The sequence below is a fragment of the Mesoplodon densirostris genome, chromosome 1 (assembly GCF_025265405.1).
Source record: "Mesoplodon densirostris isolate mMesDen1 chromosome 1, mMesDen1 primary haplotype, whole genome shotgun sequence".
NCBI lineage: Eukaryota > Metazoa > Chordata > Mammalia > Artiodactyla > Ziphiidae > Mesoplodon > Mesoplodon densirostris.
In genome coordinates, this window is record NC_082661.1 from 147,869,149 (window position 1) to 147,887,684 (window position 18,536).

An 18,536-nucleotide genomic window follows, 5' to 3' on the forward strand; every position below is an offset into this window, starting at 1 on the left:
TCAGGGACTTTTAAGCAAGAGTAACATGATCCAATCAGCTTAAGGAAAAAAAAACTGATGGAAATTCTAATGTTAAATAGATTAGACTGAACTAGGCAATAGAAGTGGCCAAAAAAAAAAAAAAAAAAAAGGAAGAAAAGGATAAATATTAAAAACCGGTAAGGATTACTAAAGGGAAAAAACAATAAGATGGTTCTGAAGTTTCTGGTTTGCCTATAAGCAGAGCACTGGTTTTGGGAGGAGGAACACGTTTTCTGTTTAGTTTTTCTGTTTAGTTGGATAGTGTGGTAAGTTGGTCAGTATAGTTTTCTACATATTCACCATGAGACAAGACACCACGAAACATATTTAGTATGTAGTATGTAGCATGATCTCAATATATCAACCTGAGCAGAAATAGGGGTGTTCATTCCTTCCTATCTCTTTACTCTTCTATTTCCTTTGAAGCGCAGTCTCTCTTTATTTGGTTATTTAATCACTAGCATTTCAAGTTCTCAACTCTTTTATCTTCTCACTCTAAACCATATTCTTCTTGAGAAATCTCATTCATACTCACAACATTAGTTATTATCTCTATTCCCCCAAATATCCATTATTTATATCTCCAGGCATAAGTTTCCATGAGCTTCAGTCCCATATATGCTGCCCATTTAATGTCTCCCCTGAGGGTATGGCAAATGCACCCCAGAGCCAACAAGTCCAAATCCAAATTCTTTATTTTCGAGCTAAAACAAATTCTCTTCCTGGGGTCTCTATCTCAGAATGATAACAACATTCATCCTATTACACAAGCTGGAAACCTAGAAATCACTGCTGATACTTTCTTCTCCCTCATTTCCTCATATTTGGTTCATTCCTTTTGCCTTTCACACCTTTTCATCTCCACTACGACCCTTTCCCCCCAACACACACTACCCAGCTATCATCATCAACCCTCCTCAAAAGCATCCTACGGTTCACTTTTGGCCCTCTCCAATCTACTCTCCATACTACAGCTAAGCATGTCCTCATCAATGTGCAAATCCTCTCATTTCTTCTTCCTGCCAACACATACCATACCCTTGAATAAAACCCTTCAGTATCTTCCCATTGCTTTCAGAATATTAGAATAAAGTCCAAAACCTTTAACATGGTCTCTAAGGCCTTGCAGAGTCTGGCTCCTACATATTGTTCTGACCTCATGTCCAGTTCCTCATGTAGGCCAGGCTCCCTCCCATATGCTCCCACAGGCCTCCCACAGAGCCTTTGCACACACTGTTCTCACCACCTGGAACACTCTACTCCCTCTGTCGCCTTCCCCTTTAGCCCACTTAAATTTTCCTGAATCTTGAGGACTCAGGCCAAACATTACTTCCTGAAGTAAAATTCTAATTTCTCCAAGCTCAAAGCACTGTAGATCATTCTTTTATTACATATCACCAGTTATAAAAATTATTTTATTAACATATTTCCCCTACTAGATGATAAACTCCATGAGTGCAAGTACAGTGTTAGTCTTTCTTCATCATGTATCTGCTACCCTTTCCCCAATGCCTGATACATAACAGACTCTCAAAAAATATTGAATATATGCATAAATAAAGATTAGTTTGAATAAAGATGATACTGGATATAGTATGAATGGATGAAATCATCAAAACAGAGAGAAATGGGGCAAAAGAGAGACCTGGGTAGATGGGGCGGGGGTGGGGGGAAGGCAGGAGGAATGGGAAGTTTAATGGGTACAGAATTTTAGTATGGTATAACAAAAAAGTTCTGGAGATAGACAGTGGTGATGGCAATGTGAATGTACTTAATGCCACTGAACTGTATGAACTGTATATTTAAAAATGGTGAAAGTGGGAAATTTTATGCTATATAAATATTACCCCCCCCAAAACACACACAAAAAGAGGGGCAGAGAAGGAAGAAGCTTTAAAGAAGACTGAAAAGAAAACCGGAGGGAGAATAAGGGTAAAAAAGATAATGCGCTATCGAAAAAACAAGAGAAGAATATCTTAGGAACACGTGCTGGTACACTAAAGAGAAGCTGAGTATGATGGAGTAGAAACGGCTGTGCTAGAATATAATAGCTAAGTTCCTAGGAAGCTTTGCCTTATCAAAAAAATACATTCAAAAAACAATCTTCCCTTTAACTTGGGAAAAGAGAGGTTTAGGACTATAAGGTTCAAACTTGTAACAGCCAAATTATTTTTCTTTAAATGTATACAGCTATAGCTATTGCTCTGTGCATACAGCTATAAAATCTAAACACTGTTAAGCAGATCCAGTACTTGATTACACCTAGTTTTGGTTCAAGAGTAACAGCTTTTCTTACATGCTCCTACTATCTTTAATACCTTTGTTATAATAAAGCAAAAAGCTACTCACTCCAATTGCTACTTTTGAAGTGCAACAGCTTTGGTTTTCTCCCCTATGTCCATCCCATACATTATTTTCTTATAATAACCACTGCTCCTGCCAAACAAACTACACTTTGCTATATGACAGTTTAACTGTGTAGGCTCCCCCCTGCCTCCCCTGACCATTTGCAGCTTACACTCTAAAAAAGAGCACGTACCTCAATAATAAAGCCAAAAAAAAAGCAATTTTAAGGACATGGCTGCCAAGTAAACACAAAGCAAAAAACAAAACTCTATTTAGGATTTGTAATCATGCATCAATCTTTTACTACATGAGTATTCCAGGAACTGATTCTTTTTTTTTTGGCCTCACTGAGAGGCTTGCAGGATCTTAGTTCCCTGATCAGGGACTGAACCAGGGCCCCAGCACTGAAAGCGTTGAGTACTATCCACCAGACCCCCAGGGAATTCCCAGAAACTGATTTAAAAGAAAAAAAATATTTTTTGAAACATGTTTAAAAGATTGAGAGTAATTCCAAGAAAGAGTCAATAATATTTTTCCTACATTTCTAACACACTGGCATGCTACATTAAATGCCATAAAGAGTGACACATACATTTTGTCAGCTTTGTGAATGCTATTAAACAATAGAACATAAAAGCAGTTTAACTTAAAATGCCAAGTTAAAAAAAAAAAAGAAAGAGGGGAAATGAATACATTTACTAAGCACTACCATGAGCCAGAAAAACATGCTGGGCTCTTTCAACATTATCATTTAATCCTTAAATAACACTTACAGGGTTCATCATGCTTGTAAGAAAACTGAGCTTATAGGAGTTAAATAATTCACAGAGCCACAGAGCAACTAAGTGACAGAGTGAGAATGAGGGCTCTTTGGTTCTCAACCTGTATCTTTCTACCACATCAGAATTTCCCTGAGGCTGGTGAGATGATTTTAGATGATATCAGACAAAACATTTTTTAAAAATAATTATTTCTTTTAGCTTGCATCAGAAAAAACCTTATTACATAAAATCCATTATTTCATGGATATTTTTTAGGATGAAGCTAAATAAAAATACGGGGATTTTTTTAAAAAGCTATTAAGAAAATAAAAGAACAGGGTTATGTGCATATGGCAAAAACTCACAATGGCATGCACAATGTGATTTGGAAAACACCCCCCAAGCAAAGAACTGCCTTCCTAAAAACATACCAGTCAACATTTATCTGTTTTTTGATTAAAGAAACCAAAGAGATGAATTTACAAGTAAAATTATAGACATACCTGACATAGTTTGATCAAGTTTGTGGATAAGAGACTTTTTAGCACATTCAACATCAGGACTTGGGTAATCCAAAACTTGCCTGCACCAAACTAAAGGACTAACTGATTTCTGCATTGGTGTAAGTTTTTTCTTTGGTGATGAATACAGCCTAGAAGAAAACAAAACACAAAAACAAAAAAGGGTAATGTTAATTATTAAGCACAAGGTTATAAAATAGGGATCCTTTGGAACAGATTTAAATTGGGGGATGGGGAGTAAAAATGATGCAGTATGTTTAAAATCACCCACATTTACTTTCTGCACAGGAAGAAAATGACACTACAATCATCAATATAAGCCCAAATCTCAACTATTAAATGAACCCAAATGAGGCCAACTGTCCAGTCCTAAAATGTGTCTTATTTTTCTCTTTTATTCTCATTTCAAAAACTATGAAGAAACATGTCTTTACAATATTTTATTCTGTTTTCAATAGTTCTTAACTCCCTAATATAACCATATCATTAAGTCCTGTCTAGAAGGCAGATAAATAACTTGCTTTCCAACTCCCAGTTCCCTTCCTACCACAAACCACACAAACATTCACCATTAGTAATGCATTCCTTTTACTTAAGCAGTACCCACTCTGTAGCCCTTTTTCCAAATGATACGTCAGAGAACAGCAATACATTAAAAAATCCTTAATAACAATATGAATCAATTTATGAAATTACTTCAGTTTCAGTAAAGAAGAAAGGAAAAGTATTTTATAAGCTCCTGCGGAAGGTATATAAAAACAAAAAGGGGGCTTCCCTGGTGGCGCAGTGGTTGACAATCCGCCTGCCGATGCAGGGGACACGGGTTCGTGCCCCGGTCTGGGAGGATCCCGCATGCCGCGGAGCGGCTGGGCCCGTGAGCCATGGCCGCTGGGCCTGCGCGTCCGGAGCCTATGCCCCACAGCGGGAGAGGCCGCGACAGTGAGAGGCCCGTGTACCACAAAAAAAAAAAAAAAAAAAAAAAAGGTGAGAAGATACTTCCTACTTCATTTGTTTTTCCTCAGATTAGTTCAGATTATATCAATCGATGTAAATTTATTTCAAATGTGACTTCTATATGAAAAATGTGAAGTTACTTGAATTCTAACCAGAGTGGTTTCCAAATTAAGACACTTAAGTGAAACCTATGATATAAACAAAATTACTACACTTCCAGATGGATGGGATGTAAAACCAGCTCCTTTATTGCACCTGAATGACTCATGAAGGATGGGGAAAAGGGAGAAAAAGTGCCCCATTTGACATTGCCTCCTTCTGTCTTGTTGATGCTTCATAGAGGTGGAGGTTCAGCTCTCACACTGGGCCTCTGTGACTTAATTTTAGCAGAAATAGGGGAATAAAGCAATATTTTTCAAGTTTTTTCTTTTTTTTTTTTTTTTTGCAGTACGCGGGCCTCTCACTGCTGTGGTGTCTCCTGTTGCGGAGCACAGGCTCCGGACGCGCAGGCTCAGCGGCCCAGCCACTCCGCGGCATGTGGGATCCTCCCAGACCGGGGAACGAACCCGTGTCCCCTGCATTGGCAGGCAGACTCTCAACCACTGCGCCACCAGGGAAGCCCCTCAAGTTTTCTTGACAAATAAAAACTTGACAATCTCAACTTGTAAGTTACATTAGCCATCAATAAATTGGCTGTGTCCATCAGAACACAGTCCTTCTTGACTGAATTGTATATTATTTAAGAAATTCAAAAGCGTCAGAGTGGAAAAAAATGTTTTTAGTAGGCAAATTGATAAGGATAGGAAATAAAAAAAGATGGAAGAATACAAAATTACTCTTAAATTTTTAGCCGTTGTAACTGAAAGAATTATAGTGCCATTGACAAAAACAGGAATGCTACCATTCACATGGTATAGGCGAGATTATGATGTTTTAAACTGATTTTGAATTATTGATGTTTTATTCATTTAGTTTATAGTAGTTTCTGTATTTTTAAAGATGCTAAAAGTACCTTACAACTTTTTTAAAAACAACGTTTTCAAGATGTAATTTACATACCATAAAATTTGCCTGTGTAATTTCTGCACCATAAAATTCATTGTAAAATTTGATGAATTTAGTATTTAGTTACCCGAACCATCACCACCATGTAATTTTAGAACATTTTTATCACCCTAAAAAGAAACCCCCTTTCCGTTTCTACCTCCAGCCCTAGGCAATAACAAATCTGCTTTCTGTTCCATGTTCTTTTCTAGACATTTCATATAAACAGAATCATACAATGTGTGTTTTGTGTGTCTGGCTTCTTTCACATGAATTACCAAAGTCTGAAAGAAAGAGTGATACACACTACTATATATAACTAATGAGGACCTACTGTATAGCACAGACTATAGTAGAGACTCAATGTTTTGTAATGGCATTTATGGGAAAAGAATATAAAAAAGAGTGGACATACATGTATGTATAACTGATTCACTTTGCTGTACACCAGAAACACAGTACTGTAAATCAACTATACTCCAATTAAAAACAAAAAAACAAAAAAGCCCAACATTTCCTAAAAGTTCTCAACACAAGGAAAACTCCCCCCCCCCTTTTTGTATCTGTATGAGATGATGAATGTTAACTAAACTTATTGTGGTAATCATCTTGCAAAATACTAAGTCTTGTCATTATGTTGTACACCTTAAACTTATATAGTACTGTATCTCAATTACATCTCAATAAAACTAAAAAAAAAAGAAGGAATGAGCATTGCTACAAACACTACCAATATTAAAAGAACTGTAAGGAATATTTTGAACAACTTTATGCCAACAAAACAGACAGACTGGATAGACAAATTCCTAGAAAGATACAAGTTATCAAATGGGACTTAAGAAGAAATAGAGGGCTTCCCTGGTGGCGCAGTGGTTGAGAGTCCACCTGCTGATGCAGGGGACACGGTTCGTGCCCCGGTCTAGGAGGATCCCACATGCCGCGGAGCGGCTGGGCCCGTGAGCCATGGCCGCTGAGCCTGCGCATCCGGAGCCTGTGCTCTGCAACGGGAGAGGCCACAACAGTGAGAGGCCCACATACCGCAAAAAAAAAAAAAAAAAAAAAAAAAAAAGAAATAGAGACTCTGAAGAGATTTATAAAAAGAAATTGAATTAGTAATGAGAAATCTTCCTGCAAAGAAAAGCCCAGGCCCAGATGCCTTCACTTATTAATTTTATCAATACTAAGGAAAAGTAATGCCAATCCTATACAAACTCTTTCAGAAAACAGATCTAATGGTAAAAGACTGAATGCTTCTCCTAAGACTGGGAACAAAGTTAAGGATGCACACTATCAACATCTCTATTCAATGTGGTACTAGTGTCTAGCCAGTGCAGAAAGGCAAGAACAAGAAATTAAGGCATCCATGTGGGAAAGAAAAAAGTAAAATTGTCTTTATTCACAGACACTATGATCCTGTACATAGAAAATCCTTTGTAGGAATCTACTGAAAGCAAACAAAATCAACTAGACTTAATGTGTTTAGCAAAGTCACAGGATATGAGATCAACAGGCCAAAAACAAAATCAATTTATTTCTATATATCAATGAACAACTCAAATATGAAATAAATATAACAATATAACAATTCCATTCACAACAGCATCAAAAAGAATACTTAGGAATAAATTTAACAAATGAAGTGCAAGAGTTGTACACCGAAAACAATAAAACATTGCTGAGAGAAATGAAAGACTTAAATAAATGGAGAGATGTACCATGTTCCTAGATCTGAAGACTCAAAGTTGTCAAGATGTCAGTTCTTCCAAACTGATCAACAGAATACAATCCCTACAAAAATGTCAGCAGGCATTTTTATAGAAATGGACAACCTAATTCTAAAAGTTACATGAAAATGTAAAGACAAAGAATGGCCAGAAGAATTCTGAAAATGAAAAATCTTTAAAAAATTTTAAAATCTCTCGTCTTGCTCCCTTCCAATCCATTCTATATATCACAGCCAAATTGTTTTCTAAAATATGAATCTGACTATTAATATTCCTCTGCTAAAAATTCTATGCCAGTTTCCTTTTGCCCTTATGATAGTTTTTTCCAAAACACAGCCCCCATGGCCCTTGAAACACAGCAATGATCTAACTGTTGCAGTACCTTTTTTTTTTTTTAGCTACATTTCTCACCCTTCTCCACCACTCAAATCTAAATAATAGCCATATGGTACTAATTTCTACTCCTGAAAAGCCCAACACTTTTGCTTCTAGGTCATTTTGTGCATGCTGTTCCCCTTGCCTTAAACAAACTCAATTCCACTTCTTGGATACCTCACCCTCCCTTGCCCAACTTTGGCCAGCCCATTCGTACTTTCTACGAAGTCTCAACTTAAATGTCCCTTCTTCAAGGAAACCTTCCTTAAATACCTGTCATAAGACTATATTAGGGGCTTCCCAGGTGGCGCAGTGGTTAAGAATCCACCTGCCAATGCAAGGGACACGGGTTTGAGCCCTGGTCCGGGAAGATCCCACATGCCACGGAGCAACTAAGCCCATGCACCACAACTACTGAGCGCTCATGCCACAACTACTGAAGCCGGAGAGCCTAGAGCCCATGCTCTGCAACGAGAAGCCACTGCAATAAGAAGCATGCGCACCAACACAGAGTAGTCCCCGCTTGCTGCAACTAGAGAAAGCCTGTGCTCAGCAACAAAGAACCAATACAGCCAAAAATAAATAAATAAATAAAAATTTTAAAATGTGTTGGGGCAATAAAAATGCTACAATATGGATAAACCACAAAAACATTAAACTAAGTAAAAGAAGTCAGCCACAAAAGACCACATACTGCATGATACCATTCATATGGAATGTCTAGAATAGGCAAATCTATGAGACAAAGTAGATTGGCGGTTGCCCAGGGATGGGAGAGCGGATGGGGAGAGAGAAATGGGAAATGACTGCTAATGGGTACAAAGATCCTTTCTGGATACTGAAAATATTCTAAACCAAGATTATGGTCATGGTTGTACTATTCTGTAAATATACTGGAAATCACTCAATACTAAAAACAGGTGAATTTTATGTATGTAAATTCTACCTCAATAAAGCTGTTAAAAACGTTAGAAATAATTGGTCTCTCAAGATGTTGCTTTTTCCCTTAGGACAATTATTACAAAGGAATTAAACACCATTAAATATAATTTATGTCTATTGTTAATAGTGAGAGAACTAGTAAAGATGTAATTAAGAATATGAATATTATGAAACTGATCATAACAAATCATATTTTGTCTGATATGTCACACATACCTGTATAATATGACTGGTGATAAAAACAACTAAGAATATAACTATTTTGTAAAAGTAACAACTTTAGGGACTTCCCTGGTGGCGCAGTGGTTAAGAATCTGCCTGCCAATGCAGGGGACACAGGTTTGATCCCTGGTCCAGGAGGATTCCACATGTTGTGGAGCAACTAAGCTCGTGCGCCGCAACTACTGAGCCTGCGCTCTAGAGCCTGAGAGCCACAGCTACTGAACCTGTGTGCCGCAGCAACTGAGGCTCACGTGCCTAGAGCCCGTGCTCAGCAACGAGAAGCCACCGCAATGAGAAATGAGAAGCCCACGCACCTCAATGAAGAGTAGCCCCCGCTCACCACAACTAGAGAAAGCCCACGCGCAGCACTGAGGACCCAACCCAGCCAAAAATTAAAACAAAACAAAACAAAAAACCTTTAGTAATATAGAAATGTATAAATGTAAAGGAGTGATAATAACCTCCCTCCCCCTACCAATTCTATCCTCCCAAGTTATTTACAGTTTGCAGTATGTCTCTCGTGACTTTTTCATGCATACACGTAGCAGACATATTAAAAGATAGAGATAGGATGGGAAACTGGAGACACTTTACTGAATTTATAGTAACTACAGTAATCACTTTTCATGTTGCAGTCAGCTGAAAGTAGGCTAATAAAGCTAAGAACAACAAAGATTTAACTTTATTTAAAGTAAAAATAAAAATTATATCAAAACTGTTATTGAAATAAATTTCTGTAGATTGGTATGGAAACTTTTTATAGGCTAAGGAAAATCATCAGATTTTAATACCTCAAAATCATACTTCTTTATTTACTGAGCAAGGTGTATTCAAGGCAAAAGAACAGAGCCTCTGTCTTCACAAGTTCAACGTATATTCCCTGAAACAGTAATGACATTTACAGACTTATATATTTGCATCTGAATGAACCCTGAACAAAACACCAATGTTCATTCTGTCTCCAAGCTAAACTCTAAGCACTTGAAGGCTTAGTATCAAGCCACAATCAGTCATTTAAACAAACATTTATGTGGCAGCTACCACTGGCCAGGCATGGTGCTTGACAGGAATTCAAAACTGAATTAAGGGGCTTCCCTGGTGGCACAGTGGTTGAAAGTCTGCCTGCCGATGCAGGGGACACGGGTTGGTGTCCCGGTCCGGGAGGATCCCACATGACGCGGAGCGGCTGGGCCCGTGAGCCATGGCCACTGAGCCTGCGCGTCTGGAGCCTGTGCTCCGCACGGGAGAGGCCACAACAGTGAGAGCCCCACATACTGCAAAAAAAAAGAAAAAAAAATGAATTAAGACAAAATTAAATGATTATACTTCTCATCGTGCTGGTTGTTAGCTCTCTCAGTCATAGGGGGTACTACCATAGAAACCTACAGTGCCTGCTCAACAAGTTCCAAACCTCTAGATTCAGGTTTCTAGGACTTATCTGTTTTTTTGGATTTTATTTTTTAATCTTCTCCAGATCAGCCCCAGCTAAAAATAACCAATGGGGCCTCCCTGGTGGTGCAGTGGTTGAGAGTCCGCCTGCCGATGCAGGGGATACGGGTTCGTGCCCCGATCTGGGAGGATCCCATATGCCGCGGAGCGGCTGGGCCCGTGAGCCATGGCCGCTGGGCCTGCGCATCCGGAGCCTGTGCTCCGCAACGGGAGAGGCCACAACAGTGAGAGGCCCGCATATCGCAAAAAAAAAAATAAATAAATAAATAAATAAATAAAATAAAATAAAAATAACCAATGGCAAACAAGAGTTTCACTATGAGAAGTCAACGCAAGACCCATTATTTCCCTCCAAGGGGGGAAATTAGCAGGCTCACTCAAAATATAGTCACATCCTAAAATTACTAAAGTACTCTCTCTATATCTACTAGTTATTAATAAAGACATAAAATATAATCTCTATAATTATAAAATGCAGTACGAATTAGGCACTAAACGCATATACTTAAAAACCTCCTCACTAACTTGAGAGCATCTATTAAATTCCATTCCTCAAATTTATCAGACTTATAGGTCATTTTTGGACTTAGCCTGGCCCACACCTGCTTCTTTTTTTGTGTATATATAAATTTATTTATTTTATTTATTTTATTTTTGGCTGTGTTGGGTCTTTGTTGCTGCGAGTGGGCTTTCTCTAGTTGCAAAAAGCGGGCTTCTCACTGCGGTGGCTTCTCTTTTTGCAGAGCACGGGCTCTAGGCGTGTGGGCTTCAGTAGTTGTGGCTCGCAGGCTCTAGAGCACAGGCTCAGTAGTTGTGGCGCATAGGCTTAGTTGCTCCACGGCATGTGGGATCTTCCTAGACTAGGGCTTGAACCTGTGTCCCCTGCATCGGCAGGCAGATTCTTAACCACTGTGCCACCAAGGAAGCCCCACCCCTGCTTCTTATTCACGCTTTTCAAACAAAACAACCCTTAACAAGGACACATGGTTGGGTACTTTCTAATTCTCTCACAGGCAGATGAGCAGAAGTTCATGAATGGAGTAGTGGAGGGCTGTGTGTGGGAGAGATTTCCTTCTAGTAACTGTAGAAGTGGGACATGGTTTGATGCATCCTCATGAATTCTAAACCTCTAAGTTTTAACTAAACATTATTTCTCTCTTACCAAATATTTTCATAAACTTCATGGTACTGCATTATCTTGCTTCTATTATTTCCCACATTTCAAGGAGATATAATCACTTTTTCTTTTCCTCCCTATAGTTCCTTAATACCCTCAAGAAATCTCAATTTTACTCCAGAATTTGAACCTTTTCCAAGATCAAAGCAAATTTTATGTTTTGCATTTATTGAGCCTTCCTCTTAAATAAGCTAATTTGTTCCTAAAGGTATCCATTTCCTCCATAATTTAGATTCCCAAATAAAAGAGCACAGAGGATGTGATTTTACGTAAATAGAACAGGCAAGATAAGAACTTATATTACTGAAAGCCTTAAAACCTAAATGCTTCTACAAGTTCATTTTTGCTACTAAACTATCACACAACAGGAGTCAACATGCAGTGTGCTCTGGCTAATACAAGTCATTACTATAAGGAACAGAACATTATTGTAACTCAATTCATTTACATTGAGGCACTACTTAATGCTATTTACTACCCAAATTATTTTATTTTAAATCATGTCGAAATTAAACTGATTTACAGATATACTTATAGATATGTTCCCAGCAGAAGGGCAAGGAGGCAGGGATCTCGGTAAATAAAAGAGAAGGGAATGAGCCTTTTCAGGCTACCAGGGCATCAGCACCACCAGGGACCCTGGAAAGTTTGGCATAGGGATTTGCATGCAGAGTAGTCCCAAAAATGAGACTGAAGAGAGCAGCAACATCAGTAACCCTGAAGATTCACAAAATGTGAGCTTTGAAATTCCTTATCTGATATTCCTGGAAAGTAAGGAAGTTTGGGTTTTTTCCCCTCAACAAAAACAGACTACAAATCACAGCAATATCTTTTTTGATCCACCTCCTAGAGTAATGAAAATAAAAACAAAAATAAACAAATGGGACCTAATTAAACTTCAAAGTTTCTGCACAGCAAAGGAAACCATAAACAAAAAGACAACCCACAGAATGGGAGAAATATTTGCAAATGAAGTGACCAACATGGGATTAATCTCCAAAATATACAAACAGCTCATGCAGCACAATATCAAAAAAACAAAAAACCCAATCCAAAAATGGGTGGAAGATCTAAATAGGCATTTCTCCAAAGAAGACATACAGATGGCCAAAAAGCACATGAAAAGATGCTCAACGTCACTAATTACTGGAGAAAAGCACATCAAAACTACAATGAGGTATATCACCCCACACCGGTCAGAATGGCCATCATCAAAAAATCTATAAACAAAAAATGCTGGAGAGGGTGTGGAGAAAAGGGAACCCTCCTATACTGTTGACAGGAATGTAAATTGGTACAACCATTATGGAGAACAGTATGGAGGTTCCTTAAAAAACTAAATATAGAACTACCATACAGGGGACTTCCCTGGTGGCACAGTGGTTAAGACTCCACACTCCCAATGCCGGGGGCCCAGGTTCGATCCCTGGTCAGGGAACGAGATCCCACATGCGTGCTGCAACTAAGAGTTCACATGCCACAACTAAGGAGCCCGCCTGCCGCAACCCAGCACAACCAAATAAATAAATAAATACTTAAAAAAAAAAAAAACTACCATACCATACAGCAATCCCACTCCTGGGCATATATCTGGAGAAAACAGTAATTCAAGAAGACACATGCACCCCAATGTTCACTGCAGCACTATTTATCATGGCCAAGACATGGAAGCAACCTCAATCAATGTCCATCGACAGAGGAGTGGGCAAAGAAGATGTGGTAGATATATACAATGGAATGTTAGTCAGCCATAAAAAAAGAATGAAACAGTGCCATTTGCAGCAACATGTATGGATCCCTAGATTGTCATACTGGGTGAAGTCAGACAAAGACAGATATCATATGATATAGCTTATATATGGAATCTAAAAATAAATGGTACAAATGAACTTATTTACAAAACAGAAATGGAGTCACAGATGTAGAAAACAAACTTATGGTTACCAGGGGGGAAAGGGGGAGGAGGGATAAAGGGAGATTGGGATTGATGTATACACACTACTATATATAAAATAGATAACTAGTAAGGACCTACTATATAACACAAAGAACTCTATAATGACCTATATGGGAAAAGAATCTAAAAAGGAGTAAGTATATGTCTATGTATAACTGATTCACTTTGCTGTACACCTGAAACTAACACAACATTGTAAATCAATTACACTCCAATAAAAATTTTTTAAAAAAGACTACATACTTTAGGTAAATCTGATAAACTTGTTAATATTTGCACTTGTGGAATCTCATTTTTAAAATGCAAAGTTAAAAACAAGAATAACGGATAAGATCGTACACATCAGCTGACTTGCGCTCCAGTTCTATCAAAAATACATGTCTAAACTTACTGGAACCAAAATTTGTTCGTCTGTGAAATATAATCTTACTGATTCTAAGTAATAAGGAAAACATCAATGGCTTTTTAATGTATCATGTTGTATTATGATCCCTACCCTATGTGACTACAGAGTAATGAAACTGACTTAAATCAGTAAGACTTATCAGGATTTTGTTTTAATTATAAAAGCAATTTGTGTTCATAACAGAAAATTGAGAAACTACAAAAAGTACAAAGAAGTATAAAACAAGGTGTAACTGTTATCCTACGAAAGAGAGAATTTTAAAACTGATTTTAAACATCAGATACTGTATCTGGACAGAATTTTCTTTAATTCATTCATGGGAAAGTACAGTTTCAATATTACCATTATGCAGACTATGTATGAAATTCCTCATTTGTAACTGGCATAGGGGTCATGCAAGTCATGCAAGAAATTTGGTCTCAATATTTTACCTCGTTCACCTCGTTTCAACTAACATCATTGACAATCAGATTCATTCAACTTAATATAACTGAACTCTTACTACACACAAGATTCTGAGAGCCTGTTCTGACACGCAAAGATGAATATGATACTGTTCCCTCTGCTTAAAATGCTCACAATCTAGACAAGACAAAGTACGAGGTTGTGGTGTTACATATACTCTTAAAAGATACATAAACAGTGATAGGTAACACTGAAGAGCAAGTAAACCAAGTGGGAAATTTAGAACTTCAGAAAGGAAAGAAAAAAGGTACTCTATACAGAACGAAAATTAAAAGGTAACAGGCATGAATGTTTATGAAGTTTTCTGACAACAGCAAGTAAATCCAGGAAAAAGGTGAATTGGAGTTGGACTGCCGAGGACTTCAAATATCTTGCTAACCCATTTTTATTCACGAGGCATAATAATGACTTTAACAGTTTTCAAAATTCAAACCTACCCTCAAGAGGAAAAGAATCTGCTATTACTATGGATATTCGGAGAAATGTGCCATAGATTTAGGAAAAGAAAAATCCATGATGCTTACATTGCTAAAGATCTCTCCCACATTTAAGCTTAGCAATTTGTCTTGAGGGTATCTTACGTTCCAAAATAGATGACAATATTTTAATCACAGAAACACAGATTAAAAGAACACTTAGGAATAACCAAATTCAACTTTTACCTCTTTGAAACATCCCTTGTCACAGGACCATTAAGCAGTCTTTACTGCTAAAGTTTACTCACGCTTTTTTTTTTTTTTTTTTTTTTTTTTTTTTTTTTTTTTTTTTTTTTTTTTTTTTGCGGTATGCGGGCCTCTCACTGTTGTGGCCTCCCCCGTTGCGGAGCACAGGCTCCGGACGCGCAGGCTCCGGACGCGCAGGCTCAGCGGCCATGGCTCACGGGCCCAGCCGCTCCGCGGCATATGGGATCCTCCCAGACCGGGGCACGAACCCGTATCCCCTGCATCGGCAGGCGGACTCTCAACCACTTGCGCCACCAGGGAGGCCCTACTCACGCTTTTTAAAGGCAGTCTATACTATCTAGGAACAGCTCTACTAGAAAATTCTCCCTTATATTAAATAAATATTTGCTTACCTCTAATGTATACCTATTGTTCTAGTAATGATCTCCAGAGTTATACAGAATAAGTCTAAAAAATCTATCTACAGGTTAAATAAATCAAGATCAAATGTTTTATCAGGCACGGTTTTCAGGATTGGCATGAATCTCGACGCACTATATTAGCTATGTGACTTCGAGTTTAGTTTCCTTACCTGTAAGATGTGGATAACATGACACCTGCTACAACACAGATGAATTTTGAAGAGACAATGATAAATGAAATAAGCCAGACACTAAAAGATAAATACTATATGATTCCACTTATATGAGGTACCTAGAATAGTCAAATTCATAGACACAGAATGTAGAATGGTCGTTGCCAGGGGCTGGGGGCAGGGAGAATAGGGGAATGGGGAATTACTATTTATACAGAGTTTCAGTTTGTAAAGTTCTAGAGATGGACGGTGGTGATGACTGCATAACAATGTGAATGTATTTATATGCCACTGAACTGTACACTTAAAAATGATTAAAATGGTAATTTTTGTCTTGTATATTTTACCCCAATTGAAAAAAGTGGGGATAACAATAACTACAACTCAAAATTGTGCAGATTAAATTATTTAACGTGCATAAAATGCCTTATACAATACTTGGTATATAGAACATGCTTAAACAATAATGATTGTAATATATTTTACCAATCATGTGGCCCTTCTTGGCCAAATTCAATTTTTTAAGAAAGCAAGAAATGCATTATCATGTCTCTAAGTGTTCCCAGCATTGCAATGCTCACACATAGGGGGTCTAAGTACTTTTTCCATTAAAGAAAAAAAAAAATGTAAACCCATGTTAGAAACACTGGAAAACCACTGCTAAGAAGGGAATAAAATGATCATCTAGATGTATAACTTCTGATTCATTTAAAACAAACACACACACACACACACACACACACGAACCACGTTACTTTAAAGTAACCTCTCCCTGGTACAGAAGAGTCTAGAAAACAAAACTTCAAGATGTTAATCAGTGAATGACTGCCAAATTATAAGTGGTGCCAATTATACAAATTAAATTGCTTTATAAACTTAGGCTTATCATATTAAATCACAGGCAAATTCTACCAATGGTCCCCTACAAAAAGCATACATAAAACAAAAAGGTCAAGTAATAAAAGCCCATTCTCAGAAGTGAAGGGCTATGAGAGAAAAAAATACAGTAAGAAAAAGCCACAGACCTATCTACCTCTGAGTTAGGGAAGTTTATCCATAAAATTTATTGATGAGAAGTCAGCATGAGTTTAAAGTGTTTTCATAAACTTAAAAGAAAACTGATTTAAAGTAAAATGGATTTAACGGGATACGAGGAACTTACTAGATTTCCAATCTCAAAAACCTTTAAGAAAAGAAGAAATAATCATCTGTCCTGACCAGCTTGAAAATTAAATCAGCTTAAAAACAAGAGGCATGACCGCCTGGTCTCAAAGTCCATTTCTAATTTTATTTTCTATGATTTTATGTTCTGCAAAAGTTCCTAAGGGTCCCACAAAGAGTCAGACAGCTCATGTCTATTTTCCCTAAAATCATTATTCTCAATCTGTTGTCTTCTCTACAGATATAGGGAGTGTATGTCAGCAATAATGAATCTCTCAAAGAAAAAGTAAAAAAAAAATAAAGCAACAAACTTCTAGATACTGACAAATAATTTTAACAAATACTGATTAGATAATACAGTCTTTACACATATATACGCAATACTAAACTCTCATCTACAAAAATGCAGCAGAGTGGATGAATAAACAATCTAAAACTCATTTAGAAAGTATTTCACACATACACCCCCCTTTTGCCCACATGTAAATTCCTTTTCAATTAGCCCAATTCACACTAGGAATGGAGAAAATAATCTGGAGACTTGGAGAGATGGAGAGGTCAGTTCCTAATCCTCCCCCTCAACAATGAATATTTTAAATAGTAACATAAAGATGTTTTATGTATTATATGCATTTGTTTATTCTTTTATATGAGGCTCTTGAGAAATTCTAATAAAAACCATTTAAAAAGGGTCCTTTCTTTGAGACCCACTACTGTTTCTTTCCTCAGTAAAAGTATACCTGTTTTAGGTAAATTTAATGAAGAACATGAAGATTTATGGAAAATTAGACTAAAATTATTTTGTTTTACAAAAACCTGGGAGCCTAAAAGTACATGGATGAAAGCACAGAGACACTAAAACTAAATTTAACTAAAAATGTTATATAACTGTAAAAATAAGGACAGTATTACAGGAGCTGATTACATGCCAAGAGGCCAAAGGAAGATATAAATGGTGTTACTCACCTAATTCAAATTTCAGTTCTAGTACAAAGAAAGTATGTAATAATGATATGGGATCACTTCAAGTTTTTAGACATCTGCTGAAAACCTCACCCTGCACAGAGAATGCCTAAGAAATTCTTGATTTACCCAACAATTAATTTCTCAAAAGGCTTAGGATGAAATGAGAACTGGACCTGTTCTGATCATCACCAACAACAAATTAACTGGGGATAACAAAATGATCAAAATACTGGAAGAAAGAGGCCATTTCATTTTGGAGTTTACAGAAAAATAGAAAAAAAAATTCTAAACACAGACATGCAAACCATTTTTTAGAAAATTTGATCTAAAAACATTCAGAGCACATTTGATGATATTAAAGAATTATTTTTAATGGGGAAGGTAAACTGGTAGTGTAGTTATGTTTAAAAAGAGTCCTTATCTTCTACTACAATATTTAGTAATTAAATGATATGATGTTTGAGATGAAATTTGCTTCGAAATAGTCCAGAGGGTTGAGGTTTGAATGGTATAGATGAAGCAAGAATGGCATGAGTTGGTAAGTGTTAAAGATGGGTTGTAAGTTAAGTGGAGGTTCATTTTACTGTTCACTCTATTTTTGTATATGTTTGAAATTTTTCAAAAAGTTTTTTTTTAAGTTCACTGCAAAGACAGACCAGTCTAGAACTAATATAAAATGGTGATGATAAAGACAAAGCTAACACTTATATATTTAATTTGTGTCAACAACTGTTCTAAACGCTTTACCTATATTACATTTAATTCTATATGGTTGATACAATAATTAA

The 18,536-nt window shown here is 37.1% G+C and overlaps 1 protein-coding gene across 4 annotated transcripts in view; it reads right to left on the reverse strand.

Annotated features, from left to right (window-relative positions):
• The window catches only part of SLAIN2 (SLAIN motif family member 2), an 82,305-nt gene that overhangs the window by 43,829 nt on the left and 19,940 nt on the right, over window positions 1-18,536 (reverse strand). For all 4 annotated transcript variants that reach the window (XM_060110280.1, XM_060110270.1, XM_060110261.1 and 1 more), the window contains exon 2: window positions 3,632-3,780. In XM_060110280.1, coding sequence (XP_059966263.1) covers window positions 3,632-3,780 — 149 coding nt within the window. The remainder of the gene's footprint in view (window positions 1-3,631; window positions 3,781-18,536) is intronic.